The 20,702-nt window shown below is 41.8% G+C and overlaps 1 protein-coding gene across 1 annotated transcript; it reads right to left on the bottom strand.

The window, feature by feature from the left end:
- Positions 1 to 9,638: 9,638 nt before the first annotated feature.
- LOC127228889 (serine protease FAM111A) lies at positions 9,639 to 17,671 on the bottom strand. The gene is made up of 2 exons (XM_051193996.1): positions 17,521 to 17,671; positions 9,639 to 15,493 (listed from the first exon to the last, which is right to left on the bottom strand). The coding sequence occupies exons 1-2, from the start codon at positions 17,599 to 17,601 to the stop codon at positions 13,739 to 13,741; spliced, it is 1,836 nt and encodes a 611-aa protein (XP_051049953.1). The 5' UTR covers positions 17,602 to 17,671; the 3' UTR covers positions 9,639 to 13,738.
- Between the last annotated feature and the right edge of the window lie 3,031 nt (positions 17,672 to 20,702).

The raw sequence follows: 20,702 nt of genomic DNA, 5'->3' as shown, positions 1-20,702 counted from the left end.
GGTGATCATTGTTACTTAAATATAAAAGGTGTGAGTGTTCCTCTGCATATGAGGGAGTGCTCACACCCTTGCGTACACACATGGAAACCAAAGGTCAACACTGAGTGTCTTCCTTAATGGCTTTGTACCTTATTATTATTTTTTTAATCTAGAACTTTCCAACTTGGTGAGACTGGCTGGGCAGCAAGCTCCAGAGCTCCTCCTGTCTTCCTCTTCCCAGCACTGGGATAACAAACATGCATAGCTTGTGTTCAGAATTTAACTGGGTGCTGGTGATCAGAATTTAAATCCTCGTAATTACAAAGCAAACACTGTAACAGAAACCATCTCTCAAGTGTAAAGTCTTAGCTAAGCAACTTTAGCCAATGTTTTGCTGGTCAGTGTTTGAAAACTGCTCATCTTCGAAGTGTCAGGCAGGATCCAAAAACCAAAGGCTACAGAGCAATTTCCATGCTTCACTTGCCTTGTAGTTCTTAGCAGAGCAAAGTTTGGATAGTTTTCCAATTTACTTTACAAGGTATTATGAACACTATAAAAATCCCACTGAAGCATAAGCACAAACAAAAAACAAAAAACAAAAAAAAAACAAAAAAAAACCTTGAACTTGGTGCCTCTGGGTTCAAAATTTGATGCTGACACCCCCTTAGTGAAGCCATTGAACAAGCAAAAAGTCTAGGTATTGAGGTATCTGAGAACTTTGCAACTGGGTCTCAAAGGGAGGGGGAGGAGAAGACCGGAAAGGGAAGAGGAAGAAGGAAAAGAAAAACATATTTTTAGACTTATGCTTGCATAATAGTCAGAATTATGACATGGAAATTCCATGACTTATTCAATTATTTTTCTGGAAATTTATAATGCTTCCAAAGTCTTATTATTATTTAAAAAAAAATTAAAAGGACAACATGAGAGGCATTTGTATATGCTTGTCAATTTTTGTAGCTTTATTTTTTAATTAATAATTGACACAGGTACAATAGGTTTTATTGTACCATTTCCAGATAAAATTTACATGGATTCTGCTTGCCTGCCTCTCATTCCCCCTTGTCCCCTCACCCCTTCACTGTTCCCTTGCACAAACCCTCCATTTCACAATCATTTCACTTGTGCTTTTCCCCTGCTTCCTGGACGATTCCTTTCCCTTCCCATGCTCTCTTTTCTGATATCAGAGCCTATAATCACATTACTCTGTATATACATGCAATATGTGCATATATGCACATACACATACATGTGTGTAAGATTACATAATACATACAGACAGACATACTTTATAAGCTAGAATCTGCAAGATGAGAATACAGGCTTTCTGCCTAAACCTGGATTTTAGTTTTGCTAATTCCAATATTCATTCATTTTCCTGTAAGTTGCATGATTTCATTTTTCTTTACAGCTGAATAAAATTCCATTGTATATGTGTGCCACACTTTTATTATATACTCATCTGTTGGTTCCATCTAGGCTGGTTCTATTCCTTTTCTATTATGAATACAGCATCAATGAATGTGGACATGCAGGAACCTCTGTGTTAGGATATGCAGCACTTTGAATATATACTCAGGAGTAGCTTAGCTGCATTCCCTTGGTAACTAAGAATGCTAAACACTTTTTAAAAATCTTTGGTGTCCATTTGTGTTATTCTTTTGAGAATGTCTGTTCCTTCATTAGCCAATTTATTGGCTGGCCATTTGGGGGTTTAATTATTGCAGTTCTTTATATATTGTAGATGCCAATCTCCTGTCTGAGGTATAGCTGATATTCTTCCATTCATTCCAAAGGTTGCCTGTTCACTCTGTTGTCTGTTCCCTGCTCCGGGAACAAAGGGAGCAGATTCCCTGCCAGAGCCCAGTCCTTCCCCCTCCTCTCTCCATCTGCTCTGGCCTGTTGCTTCAATGACTGGAGTATACAAGCAGAGGCATCTGTAGATGCCACCACATCTAGGATGTTAGCCCTGGCTCCATTCTCTCTTCCTAGACTTCAGTTAGAGCCAGGGGATCCCTCTGGCTCCCCAAGTCTTACACCCAGGAGTACACATTGGGAAAGCTGGGTCCATAGAGGAAAACCAGGGCAGTAAGGTTAAAAGGGGCACATGTGGTAGCCCCAAGTGTGCTTGGGACAAAGCAAGGTCAGCCAAGGTGTGAGCAGCCAAGTGACTTCAGCAATGTCTTCCTTGCTAAGCATTGCTTGGGGGCTACAAAACCCTAGAGTTCCTGCACAAAGAGCCAATAGGGGTCTCTTGCTGCTAGGCTGAAGCTGTGTTTGCATAATCAGGACACCGGCCCTCAACACCTCTCCTTGACACCTGTTGTGAGATATCCACTCCGCCCATTGCACTGACTATGCCCATTGGGTGAGAGGTGACCAGGGAGTACTAGTACTGGGTCCCAACCCAAGCTATTGTTCTCTTGCTTCCTGGTCGGAGATAGAGAGCATCTTGGGACAGGAACCTGTGGCAGTCATCTGTTTCTGGTGTGATTTCTCCCCGAATAAACATCCATCAGCCTATTGTTTCCCAGATTATTATTTGCCACGCTATAGACACCAGTAAGAGAAACTGCCCATATCTCACTACCACGAGAGCCTGGGATAGACTAGGGATGCAGGCAGCTCACCCATGTTTTGACTTGAAGGGAGAGGTAGAAAATGTGGGGCTGAAGCCGGCTATTCTCCTGGCCAACTACCACGCTGCCACCGGCGCGGGGACGCGCGCACCATCGCCTGGATGTAGTGGCTCACGACCGGGCTGTAGGGACTCCAGCGACCGTGCTCGTTCAGCCATTCCCACACCACCAAGGCGGAGGACAGGAGCATGGCGAGCCCGGGGCTGTGGAGCAGCGCTGCCTGCCTCCCAGGCCGGGCCTCCTGCGTTTCCTCCTGCGCCGGCGCCTCCCGGCCTGGACCGCGCTCCCCCGCCCTGCTCCCCGCCGCCGCCGGCAGCCTCAGCTGCCGCCCATGTGGAAGTCTGCAGCCGTGCAGGCACGGGGACGCGGACCCCGGGGCCGCCCGCCTCCGATCGCACGCCGCCAGGCTCCGCCGCTGCCACCACTGCTTCTCGGAAGGATCCAGCGGCTTCATGCAAAGGCCGGGCCCTAAGCACTCGCTGCCCCGCCTTGCAAAGCCACCCCGGGGGCGCGTGGCCAGCCCGAGCGACGCTGCAGCCGCCTCGCACCAGTTGCGCCTCGGGCTCCGCGGGAGCCCGCGTGGATCGCACCACACGGTCACGCCCTCCACCGTCTCTCCGTTCTGAGCGCAGCGACCGGGGCAGCACAACTCACTCCCTGCAGCTCTGCTCAGTGGCTTCCAAAAGGAGTCGCCCCTCCCCGGCAGCGCCACAATTTTGCAGTGTCTGTCTGTCTGTTTTAAGCGTAGCGCGGGCCTAGTCCGCCACGCGTGCTTCAAGGCTCTGGTCTTACTCTTGATCGCTCATGCACTGGCACACCCACACTCACGCAGTCTCAAGCCCTCCTCATTCCGCCAGCTATTGCCTCATCCTGGCCTGCAATCTTTCCTTAGCTATCCATCAAGGATGCAGAAGCCACGCCCCTAGTCCCTAGCTCCAGCGCTCTAGAGCTTCTACGCTCCCTGCTGGTCAGAGTCCTCACGTGCAAGTCGAAAGCCACACACTTGTAACCATTGAGAGCCAATGCCAAGCGATGCATGCGTTTATGGCATACGTTTTATTCTATGTAAAATCAGAAGCGTCTGAGTTGTACTAGCCGCTTGAAAAATATGAAACAAAGACCCTATTTCCTATATCCACCGGATTTTGTATGTGTACATTTAGAAAGGTGGTTTAAAGGTGGTTTACCCCCGAACACTATTATCTATCAAACAAAAAGCTTAGTATGGGTTACTTCTTTTAGAGCTGTCCCACAGAACCTCCAAAACATTACAGGTATTCTCTCTATTATCTCTACGTTACTCTCCAGAACAGGATAGGGGTGTTGAGTAAGATGCCCCATTTAGGACTGAGAATTCCATTTATTCTTAACACTTGGACCAACCAAGAATGTGTCTCTGCATTAATTAATACCCACTTAAACAAAATAAAACAAAAACAAAAACTCTCCCTAGGTCTAGGGTCATAAACACGGTTATTTAGAAGGAATTTTGACCACAAGACTGTTTAGGAAATAGCAATGGCAGCTTCTGCCCTGGGACCTAGGACCTCCCCAGCTACTGATTTGGGGTCAGTTTTCCCGCGTGGTTGTGCCATTTCTCCCTCTCACTTAGCAATGTACTCAATCACCATCTAGTCTCTACCTTCTTCTCATGAGTAAAACTTAATTTTTAAGTATTGTATTATTATTATTATCATTATCATTGTGAGGAGGCACACACCATGGTGTGTGTGTGCAGAGGTTGAAGAAACGCATTGTAGAGTCAGTTCTCTTTCTCCATTATGCGGGTTCTGGGTATTTTACTCAGGTCATCTGGCTTGTGTGGCAAGCTCCATTAGCCACTGAGTCAACTTGTGAACACTGTTGCCAATATACTTTATTTTAGTGTTCCTAATAGTGGTGTAATGATACTTTCTTGTGCTTTTCATGTGCATGTATGCACATATCATATGTTGATGATAGTGATGTTTAACATTTTCCTAGGTGATAATTTTCATCTCTGTATCTTCTTTGTGAAATGTTAGCGCATGTATTTGGCTACTTTTAAAACTGAAGCTTGAGAACTTTAAAAAGTATCCCCAATAAAAATCTTTGGATACATGACTTGAAAATATCTCCTGTCAAGCTGTAGCTTTTTTTTTTCATCCTTCATAGGGTTTTTCACAACTGTCTGCCTTTTTCTGTCTCCATTTTCCATATTAAATGTAAGAATTTTTTGGCTGTCTTTCAGACTTGATACCTTTCCCTTTGTTCTTACAAGGTTTATGATTTTACAGTGTAGATCCATGATACATTTTAAATTAATTAAATGAAAAGTAACCCCTTCCCTTCTTCTGTTGTAGCTTTGAGGAGTTATGCTCCAGTGGGATTTATTGAAGTTTCCTCTGAATTTCTTTAGTCAAATTTCTTTGCCAAGTCAACTGTACGTGTTCCTATGAAACTATTTCCAGTTTCTCTACCCATTCCATATATTTATATGTTCATCCACCTACCCATCGTATATACTGATGATTTACAAACTCTGTTGATAAGCTATATTGGGTTATTGTAAAGAGGACTAAGTTAGAGTAAATGGCATTGTTTTAAAAATCAAATTCCTGTTATTCATTGCTGGTAAGTAGGAAATAAATGATTTTTTGTTAACTCTATAATTACTTTAATTTCCATTGTGTGCTGAATGTATGTATCTCTCCAGGACTCACATGTTGGTACCTAAGACTCGATGTAATATATTAAGAGGCTAGCTGTCATGGGTGACATTCGTACTCCCCAAATAGTCTGGCCCTTTTGTTCTTCCATATTGTGCCATGCAAGGATGGAACCCAAGGCACCATCTTAGAAGGACTGAGGATTCACCAGAGACAAAAATCTGTCCTTAGACCTTGGGCTTCCTAGCCTTCACAGCTGTAAGTAACGTGATTTCTACTGTTTGAACATAAGGCACACCAGAATCCACAAGGCTGCTCACAGTTGTAACTCCAACCCCAGGCATCTGATAACTCCCTACTGGCTTCATGGCTCCAGGCATGCACATGGTGCATAGACATACATACAGGCAAAACACCTATACTCATAAAAACAAAGAAAAGTTTAAAAGTACACCAGACTAATGCACTTTGTTATACCTGTAAGAATGAACTAAATCATTTATTCATTAGTCCAAGGGATTTTTTTGGTGACTGTTGTTCATTATTTAGAACTTGTCAAAAAGCTATGTAAACAACCATGTATTCCACAAAGATCCTTTCTCTTTCTTTTAAATCCATGTGTTATTTGTTTCTTTTTCTTGTATTACACCAGCTGGGTAATACTAAATTGGAGTGGTGGCAGTAAGCATTGAAAGACTTAAACTAGCAAAGAAATGAAATGAAGCCCAAATAATTGGAATGCTGGGTGGAATTTGCTAACCACTGGCCCTGAGATAGCAGGATACCAAGAATTCACACTGCCCCTCCTTTCCGTGAGTCAGCAGGTGGTAAATAGGGTCCTTAAGAAACAAAGAGATAGCTGCAACTCCCAGACAAGATTAATTAGCACACCCCCAGGCCCTAAGGTCTACTGACCCTAACAGCAGACTATCCGGCCTCAAAGGCTCAGTACTCAATGGACAGAAGTTCACACCCCCTCCCTAAGCTTGTGGGTTTTGCCTTTAAAAATGCCTGTGCCTGGGGAATGATGCTTCTCCCGCCTGTGTGCTGAGGGAGCCCGTTTGCGCAAATGTTTCCTGTTCATTAAAGTCTCTTGCGTGTTGCAGCAACTGGGCTGAACATTGAGTTCTTGGGGACACTGACTGAAACTGGGAGACTCCTCATTCTGAGGGTCTTACAGCATCACTGCCTTGTGTTTGGTCTCAACAGGAACACATTAGGTTTCCTACCATTAATTATCACAATAGAGGTAGAGTTTTTTAAGTTCTTTATCAACCTGAGAAATTAACCTCTATTTCTACTTGCTGAGTGTGCTTGTGAACTAGTGTTTAATTTTGCCAAATGTTTTCCTATATCCAGTGACATGATCACACATTCTTATTTCAGCTGCATCTCTCTGCTGCTACCCACTCCATTCACCTCACCCTTATGTAGCACTTCTCCCGAGACTGGCATCGTCCATGGTGTCACGACCAAAGTCTCCCTTTCTTGACTGTCTGAGACCCTGTTAGTCATGTTTTTCCGAGGCTGAAGTGGATGCAACTCTCAGTGAGCTATCAAATATGATCAAAAGAGTAATGGGAAAGGCTCAAATACATCACTTGAATGATAATCACATTTCTTCTCTCTCACTGACCCAAAATAGGTGTCATGGGTCCTTCTTCCTGGTGGGGTGTGGAAGATCTGATAGTCTCCCTCTACTGCCTCTGGATAAATATCCCTGTGTGCCTCTGGTATTCACATCTCCCGATTATCTGTGGGTTTGAAACTCTTTCCATCTGAAATGCATGTGTGCCAAGGCCTCTACTGTGTTCTCTTAGTGTAGTTGGAATGATAAAGAGAAAATCACCTTCAGCAAGGCAGCTAACTCCCATGATTTTTTGTTTTTTTGTAAAATCAATAACATTAAGACCATGCAGACTAAAATCTTAAACTATTTAAATTTAAATGTCAGGGACTTCTACATACTTCCTTTGTTACTGGATGTCTACTGAGTCATTCCCCAAAGGATAGTGAAGAAAGCCTGCAGTCTCCAGCTGTCAGTTTTGCCTATGGCTTCCTGTTTGGAAGGAATGTATTTCCTGGCAGTGTCCAACAGGGGGAGATGTTTGCTAGGAAATGGCCTCTGAGCAGGTTTGCAGGCTTGAGTCTCAGCACAGCTGGGCTTATCCACCCTCCTTTACAGATTCAGATTTTATTAGCCCACCCAAAGTGCCAGAGGATAATCCACATGTCCAAATGGAGCAGAGGTCAAACAAGGGGCTCCCTTCCACACTGAGTACTGAAGCGTTGAATCCACCCAAATGGTCCTGTTTTTTAGATTCCCTTTCTTTTCCTTCCCCATCGAAAATCTCACCTAAGCTCCACCAGTTGAATCTATTGCTTCCCTCCCACTAATAGAATCACAGAGAAAGTCAGAGGTGTAGTTCATACACTCCTCGGCAACCCAGGGAAATCAGAGTTGCTGGTAAGGGATAGCTACAGGGAGGGAGGGACTACAGAGGGGAGACAGAAAGAGGAAACTTGATTTTCAGCACATTTCCACACCAGCATCTGTTTCTCTTCAGGTAACTATTAATGCTACAGAAGACGTTGCTTCCCAGGTGTCCTCATGTCATGCCCACTGTTTCTATCAGGCTGAGCCGACTTTGACCACATCAATACTTTTTTCTCCTCTTTGGGAAGGGAAGGATATTGTGGCTTCATTAGATGAATCAAACCAATGATGCTGAGCCCCTCTCTGCATTCCTCCCAACATAAGCATACAATCATGTGGCCTCCAGAACCCCTTTGCAGTAGAAAGCTCTCAGAACTATGTCTTACTTCCCTGTCCCCCAAAAGCAGCAGAAAATGAGGTGGAGGAAGAATAGGTTCCAGGTTAGAAAAAGAAATCACCTAGATTTTTTTTCTTCAGTTTATATAACTGTCTTGCTTTAAATAGAATGGATTTCTGATGTTTGGGTTCACCCAAAGCTATGTAGCACGTGAGTTTCTTTTTACTCCTGACACTATTTATTTCCACACTAGTAGTTCATGTACTCGGTAGCCATAACTGTGTCCCTTTACTGTGGAGTCGTGGGGCTTGCTCTCCCAGTCACAGCCCATCCTTCCCTGCTCCTCTGCAGAGAAAAACTTGAGGAACAGTGAAGAAGCATGTGGATCACTAGTTTTACCCCTCCCTCCCATAGTCAGACTTACTAACACAGGACTTTGAGCCCCTTCCCTCCCACACTGCATTTGTTTCTTGGCAGACTTTGCACCCAGATCCCAGGGAATTTTCAGGTTCTGGAGTGCTCAATGCTGAGTATGTAATGGAAAGGACAGTGGCTTATACATTACAAGTTCGTGAGCTGGGGAGTTGGTTCCAGGGTTGAGTCTTTCTTCCAAAGGACTTGGGGTTTGATTCCCAGCAAACCCCATGACAGCTCACAGCCCTCCAACTATAATTCCAATTCCAGAGGATCTGATGAGCTCTTGTCTGGCATGGAGACAAATCACCCATACACATAAAACAAATCTAAAAGAAATTTCATAGATGGAAAGCTGAGAAGTTAGAGCGCAGCCTTGTTTCATCTCAGATGGGAATGAGTGTAGCAGACAACTCACTCAACCCTATGTGCAAATAAGGACTCAATCTGAGATGTTCCCCCAATTAATTTGAGGGAACAAATATGGAATCTTGTAGGAAGCATGGCTTAGAGTAAACATTGAAGAAACCAGGGTTGTCAATCATGTGGGCCTATTTTTAACAAAATGATTGATGCCTGGTTACCTGGAATGCTGGAGCAAAAGCGGTCAGAGAACCTGGTGATCCTTTACAACGCCATTAGAAGCCTCCACCTGAAACTTCTTTAGGGCCTAATGGTGGGCTTTGTCTCTCAGTGAATAGAACACATCGTTATGAAAGAGGCACCACATACTTTGCATCCTCCACCAGTAGAATCCTTTCTTGAGCTTATAAAATATTCTTCTTTTCTAGGCCTTAGTTTGAGCACTGTTTCCCAGTCAATGGAACCCATTCTTATGATAAAGGTCTCAGATACTATAAAATAAACTATGAGCAGGGTGTTTTGCAAGGGAATTTTTATATAACCATCTGTGAAGCTTTGTTATGAGAACTGCCACATGGAAACTTTACCCCCAAAATTCTTCTGTGTCTAAATGTGTAAGAAAATCAAATCATGGGGTCAGATTCTCTGGAAGTTTTGATCCCATCTGATTGACCAAGTCCAGCTGCACCCAGTTTTTATTCTAATATCTTTGAGGGTCATTTCCTTGTCCCAGTGGGAATACTTGTAGTGACCCCACGCCCCACACCACAATGGAATTTATGGCTGGTAAGAGTTAAGACATGTGTAGCTAAAGACAAACAGCTGTGGAAACCATATTTATTACTTTATAACATTGAGAATGTGTATTTGGAACAAACCAATGAGTATACCATACAAATAACCTTCTCTCCTGTTGCATCTAAATTTGCTTAACTCACTATAGATACAACACTTTTTAAGTTTTGGTCCCTCTGTGTAGCCTTTGGGAAAGATACACAGAGCAGAGGAAACAAAATCACACAATAGCACTAGGGGATATCTTGAAAATAAGGGGACTTGTAAAAGATCAATTCAATTGCTGGTGAATCCAATCTCCTAGCAATCTTCCCACACCATCTCACCCACTCCTTCCCCTTCCCTCAGATAATCTAAGACCTCTGGCTGCCTTCAGTACATACATTCTCCTTGATCTTGACAGTTGTGAGATTGCTTCCTGACTACTACTTTTCTTTTCAAGGGAATAAGGCTTGAGTGTCACACTGCTGAGTAACATTCTAGGCTACACAGTATCCTCCTGGCCCATTCCATGGTAAATGCCATGAAGTAGAAACCATCTCTTCCAGTGTTGCTCTCTATAACTCACGTCCAGGAGTGCTCAGGTACCCACATTGTATGGCAGACACCAGTTCCATCACCTGCTCAATGACTTCCACACCATTCCTTACAGGTTCATTCCAGATTCAAGTCTTATGCCAGAAAGCCAGAGCAGAAGAAAGGCAAGTGATTTTAGGGTCCTTTGGGGCTGAAAAATCCTGTGACCAGTAACCTGGCTGAGTTCTGGTCAGCAGAGAAGGAAGATACAGGTAGAAGGAAATGAAACAGTGCCATTGAAATCAGTTCACATTGCCAGGAAAGCCATAGGCTTCTTTCTCTTCACTCTCTTTGGCCCACAACTGCAGTTTCTATTCTCTGAACTTTTTCACATCTTTGCATCTGAGTCCCCCACAAGACCCGATTTGTAATTGATCTTCTTTTTCATGTTACTTTACTTAAATAGTGTAAGGATTAAGGTTTTTCTGCCCACCGCCTGGTCTTGTCCCGCCACCGCGCCAGCCCCAAATAACACACAGAGACTATTTGATATTATGCTGTTGGCCAGTTACTAGTTTCTTATCAGCTAGCTCTGTCTTAAGTATTAACCCATTTCTATGTATTTCCACGTGGTCTTACCGAGAGCGGAGGAACGGCGGTTCTGTTCTTTCCAGACTCTCCATCTTGACTCCTCCTTCCTACTGCTCTTTCCTCCTTATCTCCTAGTCCCTCCTATCTTCCTTTCCTATTGGCCAACAGTGCTTTATTCATTAACCAGTATGAGAAACATATATAGATAATGGCATCTCCCATCATCTCCTCTTTTCAGTCTAAATGAAAAGAAGGGCTTTAACCTTAACATAGCAAAATATATCACACTTATCAAGTAAGAATCAGGGTTAACAATATTTAGTCCATTAACATTTAGCAAGATTTGGAGAACATATTCCATCATCTATCCTATCTTTGTGTGTCTAAAGTCCTATCTGTAACTTATCTTTAAGCCTAACTAAGGAAAACTATAACCATAACTATCTGTCTTCAAATCCATCAAAGACCACAGAAGGATAATATATAAACTCTAGAAATGACAGAGACATCTAGCCTTGTCAGTCACCTGAAGTTCTTCTGTAATCTTCCATCTTCAGCCCATAGGCCATAGTGTGTCTGGCAGACTCTTCAGCAAAGCAGGAAACTTTAAACTGTCTTCTTGTGTTGGCAGTTTGTCAGTCACTTTTTTCTGTGTCTTGCATACTGTCTGACAGACTCTTCCATGAAGCAGGAACTCTGTAGCAATGTCTATCTTGAATCAGCAGTCACTTTCCTATGGGTCCTGCATGTCCAGTTTATATAGCACAAAGTCAAACAGTCCAGACAAGAGCAGTATCTTGTCCAAATTGGTAGTCTTGCCATATTGGAGGCAAACTCCATAACGTGTTTCTTTAATGTCCATCTTCCTTTCTGACGCAGGTGGTGTTGCCAGGAGCATTTATGTCTCACTGTCAAGAAAAACCCTAAACCATTTTAAATGCAATATTATGTGGGTCTTTGAAAGGTTTGAAGAATGCCTATCTATCTCAAATACATCTCTGCATATCTAGAAAACCTAACTCACCTATCTATAAGTTTTGACTATTATAGGTAACTATCTAAAATCTGTACTAAATTATTCATTACATTTTTAAATGAGCTTTATAAACACAATATCTAAACAAAAGGAGAAATATACATATCACAAAATTGACCTTAAATTGTATCAATAAATGAAAATCCATTCCAAAACAAAGTATTCATCTCTATACCATAATCCCCTTTTTACCTTTAAAAAGATATTGGTTGTGATCATTAACCAATTATTACCAACCCCATTTAAATGAAAACAAACATTTATAAACAATATTTGGGAATTTGGGCGTCGTTCTTTCCAAACTGCTTCCTGCTGGTAGGGGGCGCTGTCATGGGGATCCTAAGAAGACGCAGAAGTCCTGGCTGTAGTCTGTAAGGCTGCTTTGTCCAAGCTGTTTTGAACATTGGATCACCTGGGACACTGTTTCAGGGGGTCTAGCTTGCTCAAACCACATTAGTCTGGAAGGAATCCACAGCTTTTCATTTTCTGTGGAAACAAAAATAGAAATCCTTTTCCCCAGTAACTTGTCTTTGAACTTAAATTTTGGAGTCAAAGCATTTTTCAAATATATAAATTGGATTGATCCAGCAGTATTTGCTTTAACAGTTGCTGTTATTTCCTCAGTAGTCAAAAGATACAAAGACAATATAACACCATACAGTAACCAGATTCTCTCTGAGCTTTTATCTTTATGGGGCTTTATTATTACTCTGTTTCTTTTACTTTTTGTTTTTTTATTTTTTGAGACAGGGTTTCTCTGTGTAACTTTTATCTGTCCTGGAATTCACTCTGCATACCAGGTTTACTTTGCAAATCACAGAGATCTGCTTGAGTCTGTCTCCCGAGTGCTGGGATTAAAGGTGTGTACCACAACACCCAACTCCTCACTGTATTTTTAAAACCATTTTATTCCTTTTCTCTCCCAAGCTAACATATATTTTAGAAGACAATGTAAACCTTTAGAGGTTTTCTTAATATGAATCTGTCTTTACTGTAAATGTAAATCTTTTTCTGGCCACGAGTCCTTTATCTGGTAAACAACACTGCAAAACTGAAAGTCATAGATGTTTCTGCTGTGGTTTATCAAAGATGGTGGCAGCTATTTTACCTCCAGCACTGAGAGCTGTGGTCACTGCCTTGGTCTACGCTGCCATCCAGCCGCATGCTGCAGGCTTGGAGATGTAGTCACTGCCATTGCCAGCTCTCCTACACACCAATAAATTGTTAATAGTGCTTTTTTAAAAGCCTTGCATTTTTTTGCCGCTTATGCTGAGTCAGGAATCCTCCCTTAAAGGAGCCACGCAAATATCTGCTTGTCTCTCACAAAGCAGTCCAACTGAGAAAAATGCTGCTACCAAGAAACCTTACTTGACTCTGTTCTTTTGTTTCTAAAACCCTTTTTAAAGCTTTTGTTAAATTTTATGTATAAGTTCTTATTTGCCACGTGGGTGCCATATATAAGGAGTAAGGTTTTTCCTCCCACCACCACACCAGCCTCAAATAACACACAGAGACTCTGTATTTGATATTATTCTGTTGGCCAGGTGCTAGTTTCTTATCGGCTAGCTCTGTCTTAATTATTAACCCATTTCTATCTATTTCCATGTGGTCTTACTGGAGAGCAGGGGCCGGCAATTCTGTTCTCTCCCTTCTCTCCATCTTAACTCCTCCTTACTCCTTCCTCTTTCCTCCTTGTCTCCTAATCCCTCCTATCTTCCTTTCCTATTGGCCAACAGTGCTTTGTTCATTAACCAGTATGAGAAACATATTTATAGACTGACATTTCCCATCAAAATAGTTCAACTTAGATGTTTTTGTGTTGTTGTAAAAAAAAAAAAATCCTAGTGCACAGGAAGTAATCTAGTTCTTTTTTTTTCTTCTTTGTGAAATGAATCCTTTTAGAAAGTCCATAAAACATTATTGTCTATAGAATAACAATTCCATAGGCAATTCCCTTAAAGCTGGAAAATAGATTAAGTCCTCTTAGGACTGTGGGCTCAGCATTTCTTCATCCTGACAATTTCCAAAGATTTTATTATACCAATCTTCATTGTGTTTAATATCAGCAATAATGGATTCCATAGTAGAACCAAACTCAATAATATTGGAAACGCCACTTTGATACGGACAAGTGAAGCCAGCAGAGTGCATGGCCACCAGTGAAGCATTAGAATCAAACACTGGGGATCCAGATGACCCACCAAAAAAGGTGGTGTCATAGGTAACCACATGAGGGTTGTGAAGCATTTCATGGAAGCTTCTTTGGGTAAACATGTGGATAAAGGGCACATGGTAGCCTGCTGCCTGTCTTGCTTGAACATTTTCCTCACATTTTCTTCCTCGGTCACCTTGAGGGACCACTGTACAAGCATCAATAGATTTCCTTCCTCCATCTGGATGGCCAATGATATAAATCAACCCATTAAGTGGTGCAGGGCCTCTTCCATTATACAGTCCGGCAGGGACTTGTAGCCCATTTTCCTCCAGTTCCAGGACAGCATAGTCAAGTTCATTATTAGATATCTCAAACCAAGGTTTAACATTAAAAACATTGTCTTCTCTCAGTGGGAACTCTTCGTAATCAAAGATCACCTTTACACATTGACTAATTATGCTTGCCCACATACTTGGCTCTGTGCCTTCCCCCACGATGTCAGTTATCACATGCCGACAAGTGAAAATGTACAGTCCTTTAAAAACAAAGCAGGTGGCACAGCCCCCATTTCCATTATTATCCCACCACAGAAACCCAACTGAGTCACTGAACCGTGAAAGATGTTTGTACATTTTAACAAAAGTAGAGTTTTTTGTCAGCTTCCCAAAGTTCTCTTTGTGTATTTTGAATAAGGAAGCTTTCTTCTTTGTTTTTTCACTTTCTTCCTTGATGTATGCTGTGAGTGTTGCTTGTTGTTCTTTCAACATGGGGTATTCATTCACAATGCGCTCATCTACCTTAAGAAAGTTTCTGTTCTCTAACTCAGAATTCTGAGTGACAGACACTACCTTCAGGTTCTTTGTTTGCTCAGCCTCAACCTGAAAGAGCTTGCCACCTAACTCATCAACTGGCTGGTTGTTTTCTATGATGGTGTCCAGCTCACTAATGAGTTTCCAATGGTCACTCTCCGTGAAAAGAAACCTGCCATCCTTCCTCAAAGTATCCTTGATGGTCTCTCCTTTGAAGCCACAGACACAGAGTTTGTTGCCCTTTTTGTGAAGTTCTCCACACTTCACAATCCTTTTCCTCTTACTCCCAATTGCGTGAATGTAAAATAGTACGTAGCAGGTGGATGCTTGCTCCTGTGGTTCAAACAATCGTGTGATTTCTTTTGGCTCACTTTTACTTTGAGAGAATGTAATGTGCATATGGCTGCCTACTGGGAAACAGCAGAGGGGCATGCCAAGGTTTATGTACCCTTTGATCCCTTCTTTGCCACATACCAGCATTTCTTTGCCCTGATGATTTTTTATCTCTTCTTTCACAGCTTCAAGAGTGCTGAGTGCTGTATATAAGCTATCTGTCTCACTATGTATGAGCTCATGTTTCATGTTTTTGTTCTTCCTGTGGTTCACATCCAAGGTAAAACTAATTCTCTTTTTTGAGGGAAAAGTCTGATCTTGTTGAACTTTCTTAGATGAATGTGATCTTTGGTCCTGGGTGTTGGTTACATCTCTTGGCATTTTTTTAGAGTCTACTTTTACTTGAGAAATACTGGAATCTTCTTGATCTTCTTTGATGACCTAAAAAAAGTAAATAAATAAATGGTGGGTACTTTGTAACTGACAACTCTGGTCATATTTCCTTTTTTAGTACCAACTCACATAATTTCTGTGGGAAATTCAGGACCAACCTCAAAAGATCAATAAGTAAAATTAAACTAGAGTTCATCTTGGGATCCAAAATACTGCCTCAACTTCCTATCACATCAGTCAGAAAAGCTCCTCTTGTTACACACGATGAATTTTCTAACAAATACTAGGGCAGACACAAGTGTTATCCAAATACTCAAAGGTCTACCAGCTTCTCTCTAAGGTATTTCAAGCCATGTTTATTACTTCCAGCACAATATACATTTCATTTTATCCAAACATGAAGGTATACCGCAATAAGTTTAAGCTATTTACTTATCATTAATTTGTTTTTAAAAGGCTTATTTATTAGTGCTTTGTTGAGATAGAGTCTTGCTGTATAGTTAAGACTTCCCTGGAACTCAGTGTGTAGACCAGGTTTGCTTCAAACTCATAATTTTCATATTTTCTTAATATCATGATTCAGGCAGCATTTATCATGAAATGAATGGAAACTATTCCCTTTGTATTTTGTATTGGATTATACATTTCTTGTAAATTTTCATCATTTCCCATTTTTCTATAGAACTTTTGTTAAGAACCAGGAAAGGGGAAATAAGTGGACATAAATCAAATTCAGTAAATAGGAAAGTCTCAATGAAAACCAGAAGTGTCTGTGGCAATTATTGCTAACTATGTGCTTGACAGAACCTCAAATCACCTAGGAGATGGGCCTCTGGACACATCTGTGGGGTGTTATCTTGGTTAAATCAATTCCAGTGAGCACCAGCCTAAATCTGCTGGCAACATTTTCCTGGGTTAAATCCTGGACTGTTTAAGACAGCAAGGGGGAAGGGAGTATGCATTCACTGTTCTCTACTATTGACTGGTGATGCAACATAACTAACTCTCCCATGGTCCTACTGCTGTGACTTCCCTGACATGATAGACTGTAAGAAACTATGAGCCAAATAAACCCTTCATCTATTTAAATATTCCTGGATAAATATGGACTTTTTGTCAAATTTTTTCTTTCCCTTTTTGAGGCATTATATAGTTCACTCTGGTATCAAATTCATAATCTTCTATTCTCTGCCATTCAAATGCCAGGATAACAGCATTGTGCTATCATGCCTGGCCTGGCACGTTTGAAAGGAAAAGAGATGGCATGAGTTACTTGAGCATGCTGTTATGCAGTAGGACAGAAATAAACAGATCTCAACTTGTCATGGATTTTCTAACTATGTGGATACCTTGGTTTCTAGAATCTGGACATAAAGAAACAAGGAAATGGCTTTGACTTTGCATATCAAATGACTGATGTTTCTCAGCTGCCTGGATATAATAAAGTAACACTGTAGTGTCACAGGACAAAATTTTTTGTCATGACAGAGCCTCAGAGGAGAGGGCTCTCAATTTCTCAGCAAACTTGCCCACATCTTCATCACAGGTTCAAGAGATTCCATTCTCTTGTGTCTCCATAAACAAATTGGAACCTACCTTCCTCAATTGCCTATGAAGTTTATGGTAAGAATAAATATACAAAATACTTTGTAGGCTGTTGAGTGCCAAGAAAATACTGTTATGACTAAAGGGACCAATCATATTCAGACCTTTTAGTGCTATTAAATAATTATTAATTTTGTTTCACAGATTGTTATGATATATAACATTTGATTACTTACATAGTATTAACTTTGTTCCACAGGTTGAAATGACTTATTCCCTTTAATCTATTTTATTAATGTTTCAGATATGATCACAATGCCTTTTTATTAAACACTGCTCTGATATAGCTAAAAACTGATTACAATTCCTCATCTTCGCTGCCACTCACCAAAATAAATAAAGTGAAAGATCCTAGAGTATCACTGTCCCAATCAACAATGAGGCAAATTTTCTTGGCAGTCAATCCTATGTGACCCATGGTGGTTAAGATAGCTACTAGTATATCCCACAAGCAATATATGTAGACATACCTGAGAGAAAAAGTCATTGATTTTTGTGTTTTCCTTTGCATTGAATGGAATCTTCTGTGATCTGCGCCTCTTACAGCTCATGGTGACTTTGAGATGAAACACGTGGCTCAGCTGAAACGGTTGGGAATTTAGTTCAGTGGTAGAATGCTTGCCTACCAATTGCAAGGCTCTGGAACAATCCTCAGCTTAAAAAATAAAAAAAAAAAAAAGAAAGAAAGAAAGAAAAAGAAACAAGTGGTTCAAGTTATGGCAGTATCTGCATACAGACCAAAAGATGACCCATGTCCTATATCCCATCTTTCCCATTCAGCTCTGGCCTTGCTTGTCCCAGGATGGGAACCTTGTAAGCTTATCCACCAATAACAATCACCCAAATAACTAAAACAGAGCATCATGTGTCATGTTCTGTACCAAACACATAACAGAAATCACCCATACCAGTTAATTCCCACCACTACTATGTAAGGCAGGTTCTAAATAGATTTTGTTGAGGGAAACTATATGTGTGACAAGGGAGATGATATATCCAAACACACAGTTTGAAGTAAACAGAGAATTCATATGCACACACCCTGCAAAAGGTTTGCAGCTGAGAAACTCAAAACTGTGTTCTACATATAGTGTCATTAAACTCTGCTCTTTGTTTAAAAGAGATGGAGATGGTAAGCGCAGAAACATATGCAGGGAGAGAATGAGTAGCACCCTGAAAACAACACAGATTGGAAAGAAATATCAAAAAGAAATGCCCATGGGAGGCCCCACCCTCTGTGGAGTGGATGGGGAGTGGGATGGAGAGGAGGAGGACTGGAGGGAGAGGGAACTGGGATTGGTAAGTAAAGTAAGATTGTTTTTAATTTAAATAAAAAAATTAAAAAAAAAAAGAAATCTGGGAAGTTTATCCAAAATGACAATTAGGAACATTAGCTACTACTTTAGGCCTTATGTTTGAAGAAGTGCTATTTTCCCCTGCTGTCTCTGCAAAAAAGAAAGACTAGCTTAAACACAACACTGAACCACCAGTCTTGCTAAATATCACTAGAAGGACAAGCACCACAGAGAACAGCAAGTTCATCTGTCTTCAGTAAGTCACCATCAGAACAATCCTAGCATGTAGCAGACCATAACACTTCAGTTATAAAGATGCAGTCAAAAAGAGAGTGGAGAGGCAGTGACCTGCAAGGCCATCTTCTAAGTGCTTTCCACAAGCTGCCTCTCAGAATTATCCAAAGCTTGCATAGATGGGTATTATTATTCTCACTTCGCCCATAAAAGGGTTGAGTTCTTTCTAGAGAGGTAAAACTTCCAGTCAAAAATCACAAAACTTTTAGAGAGTTAAGCCAAAACCAAAAGGGTATGACATGGGTATTATTAGTCCCTATTGGACTAGTCTGTCCCTTTATTTTGTTTTGCTTCCCTTTTTCTATCACACAGCAAGTGGCTTGCTTGATATGGGACAGAGATTTTGGAAGAAACCTTTAAACAAGCATGCTTGGGTCTAGAGGAGGGGCATCCATACCCTAACTCTAGAGCCAGATTTTAATTCAAGTGGGCAGTGTAAAACAACAGTCTAATGCCACTCATACCTAAAAGACACCTTAGTCCTTGTAAAACTGAATCTCATAAGCTGAGATATAGATGGCTTAGAGAGAGGACATTTCTGAGTCCTGGCTATAGACAGAGGATGCTGCACTGGGAATTGAGAGAAGGACCCGCCAGTGAAGATGTGTACAGGGTGTGTGCATGTTGCAGCTGGCCTACTCCTTTGCTTTCTCCCACGTTTGCTCTGTTATAGCTTCTAGCTCCACTTGGCAGCACACTTACAGATCCTATGGTAACTTAAAAGACAAGACATTCACAAAAGTATGTATGTGAGTGAGAGAGTATGAGTGTGAGGGAGGCTAGACAAAAACAAACAGGGCTTGGAACAGAGAAATACAAAATGGGAAAAATCTCTTTCCATTTCCCCAGTGAGTCACTGTATTTGTTAAGGTCCCAAATAATATTAGGATGTAGGGTGCCATTGGGTGGCCCTTTGGATTCAATATCTAAGGGGTATTAAAGCCGAATTTGATTGCCAAAGCAAATAAATTTAGGCCCTTCAGGTCAGGTGTCAGGTGGAGAGGCTGGAGGTTTTCTAAGAGGCATCCCAAGAAGAAATGACAGTATGGAAGACAGGGAAAAGAAAATGTCACTGCAGCCTGTAGTCATAGGTATCAGCGGGATTCAGGGAGGACAAAGAGAACCAAGCCAATTAGTGGCTCATTACCACATCCAACAGGGGTCAGCGCTTGACCTGGCTATGCCAGCCTCCAGGGAGACTCAGTGCCTGGTACCAGGGCTTCCATAGAGGCAAGAAAGCAAGAGAAAAACCAAGCCATAGGGGGAGTCTCATCCACTGGAAAGGATTGGGGAACGGGGTCACAAAAGCCATAAGGGCCTAAAGGAGCTCAGTGGTTACAGGCAGCTCCAGGGAGAAACTGAAGAAGAGGACAGGAAGGGGCACACAAGCCCAGTTTGGCCAAAGGAAACTGCAGGAGTGCAACTCAACGGATTACGGGATGGGATCAGATGAAGAGGGCCAGCTGCAGCCTTAAGGGCTGTGCCTGGGGGTACCTCCACTTCCAAGAGTACTAACGGGGTGCTGGACACTCAACAGTCACTTCCTCTGCCTCAGGGAAACTTCATACCTACCAAAGGGAAAGTCTGTTGTGGGTGGACTGCAGATGAGGAATAGGGTCTCAGTGCAGCTTAGACCATGAGGGGAAATGCAGGCCCTAAGACTGTCTATCCGAATCACTACACCAAATGTAGGCATTACAGCTCGGATTGAAAGGTATCCTGGCAGCCAAGGAATACCGCAAAGTCACACAAGAGATTTTTTGGGAGAGGAAAAAAATAAAATAAAATAAAACAGGAGAATGGCTGCCTCTGCTCTATCGAGAAAGTGCAGCAAATTGAACAGAATACAGGGCTTATACAGAGCCTCTTGGGAAGGGAATGGAACTTTTCAGAGGGAAGATTGGTGGGATTTCACCTCCAGAGATTGGGCTTTTTACTCTGTAGAGTGGGGACAAGGTTCAGCAGTTAATGCAGCTAGAGTATTCTGTGGGTGGAACCTGGCAGTTACAGGGGAGAGGCTTGGCTCAAGTGGTTTACAGTTTTGGGTTGTTTTGTTTTGTTGT

This window comes from Phodopus roborovskii, unplaced genomic scaffold, assembly GCF_943737965.1.
Source record: "Phodopus roborovskii unplaced genomic scaffold, PHOROB, whole genome shotgun sequence".
NCBI lineage: Eukaryota > Metazoa > Chordata > Mammalia > Rodentia > Cricetidae > Phodopus > Phodopus roborovskii.
The sequence above is the reverse complement of the archived record's forward strand: the minus strand, read 5'-3'. Positions and strand labels throughout refer to the sequence as shown.

Excerpts from the sequence above, each read along its gene's own strand:
- LOC127228889 (XM_051193996.1), bottom strand. The coding sequence starts at position 17,601 with ATGAGCTGTAAGAGGCGCAGATCACAGAAGATTCCATTCAATGCAAAG. Across the intron at positions 15,494-17,520 it reads TCAATGACTTTTTCTCTCAG|GTCATCAAAGAAGATCAAGA; the intron begins GTATGTCTACAT and ends TACTTTTTTTAG.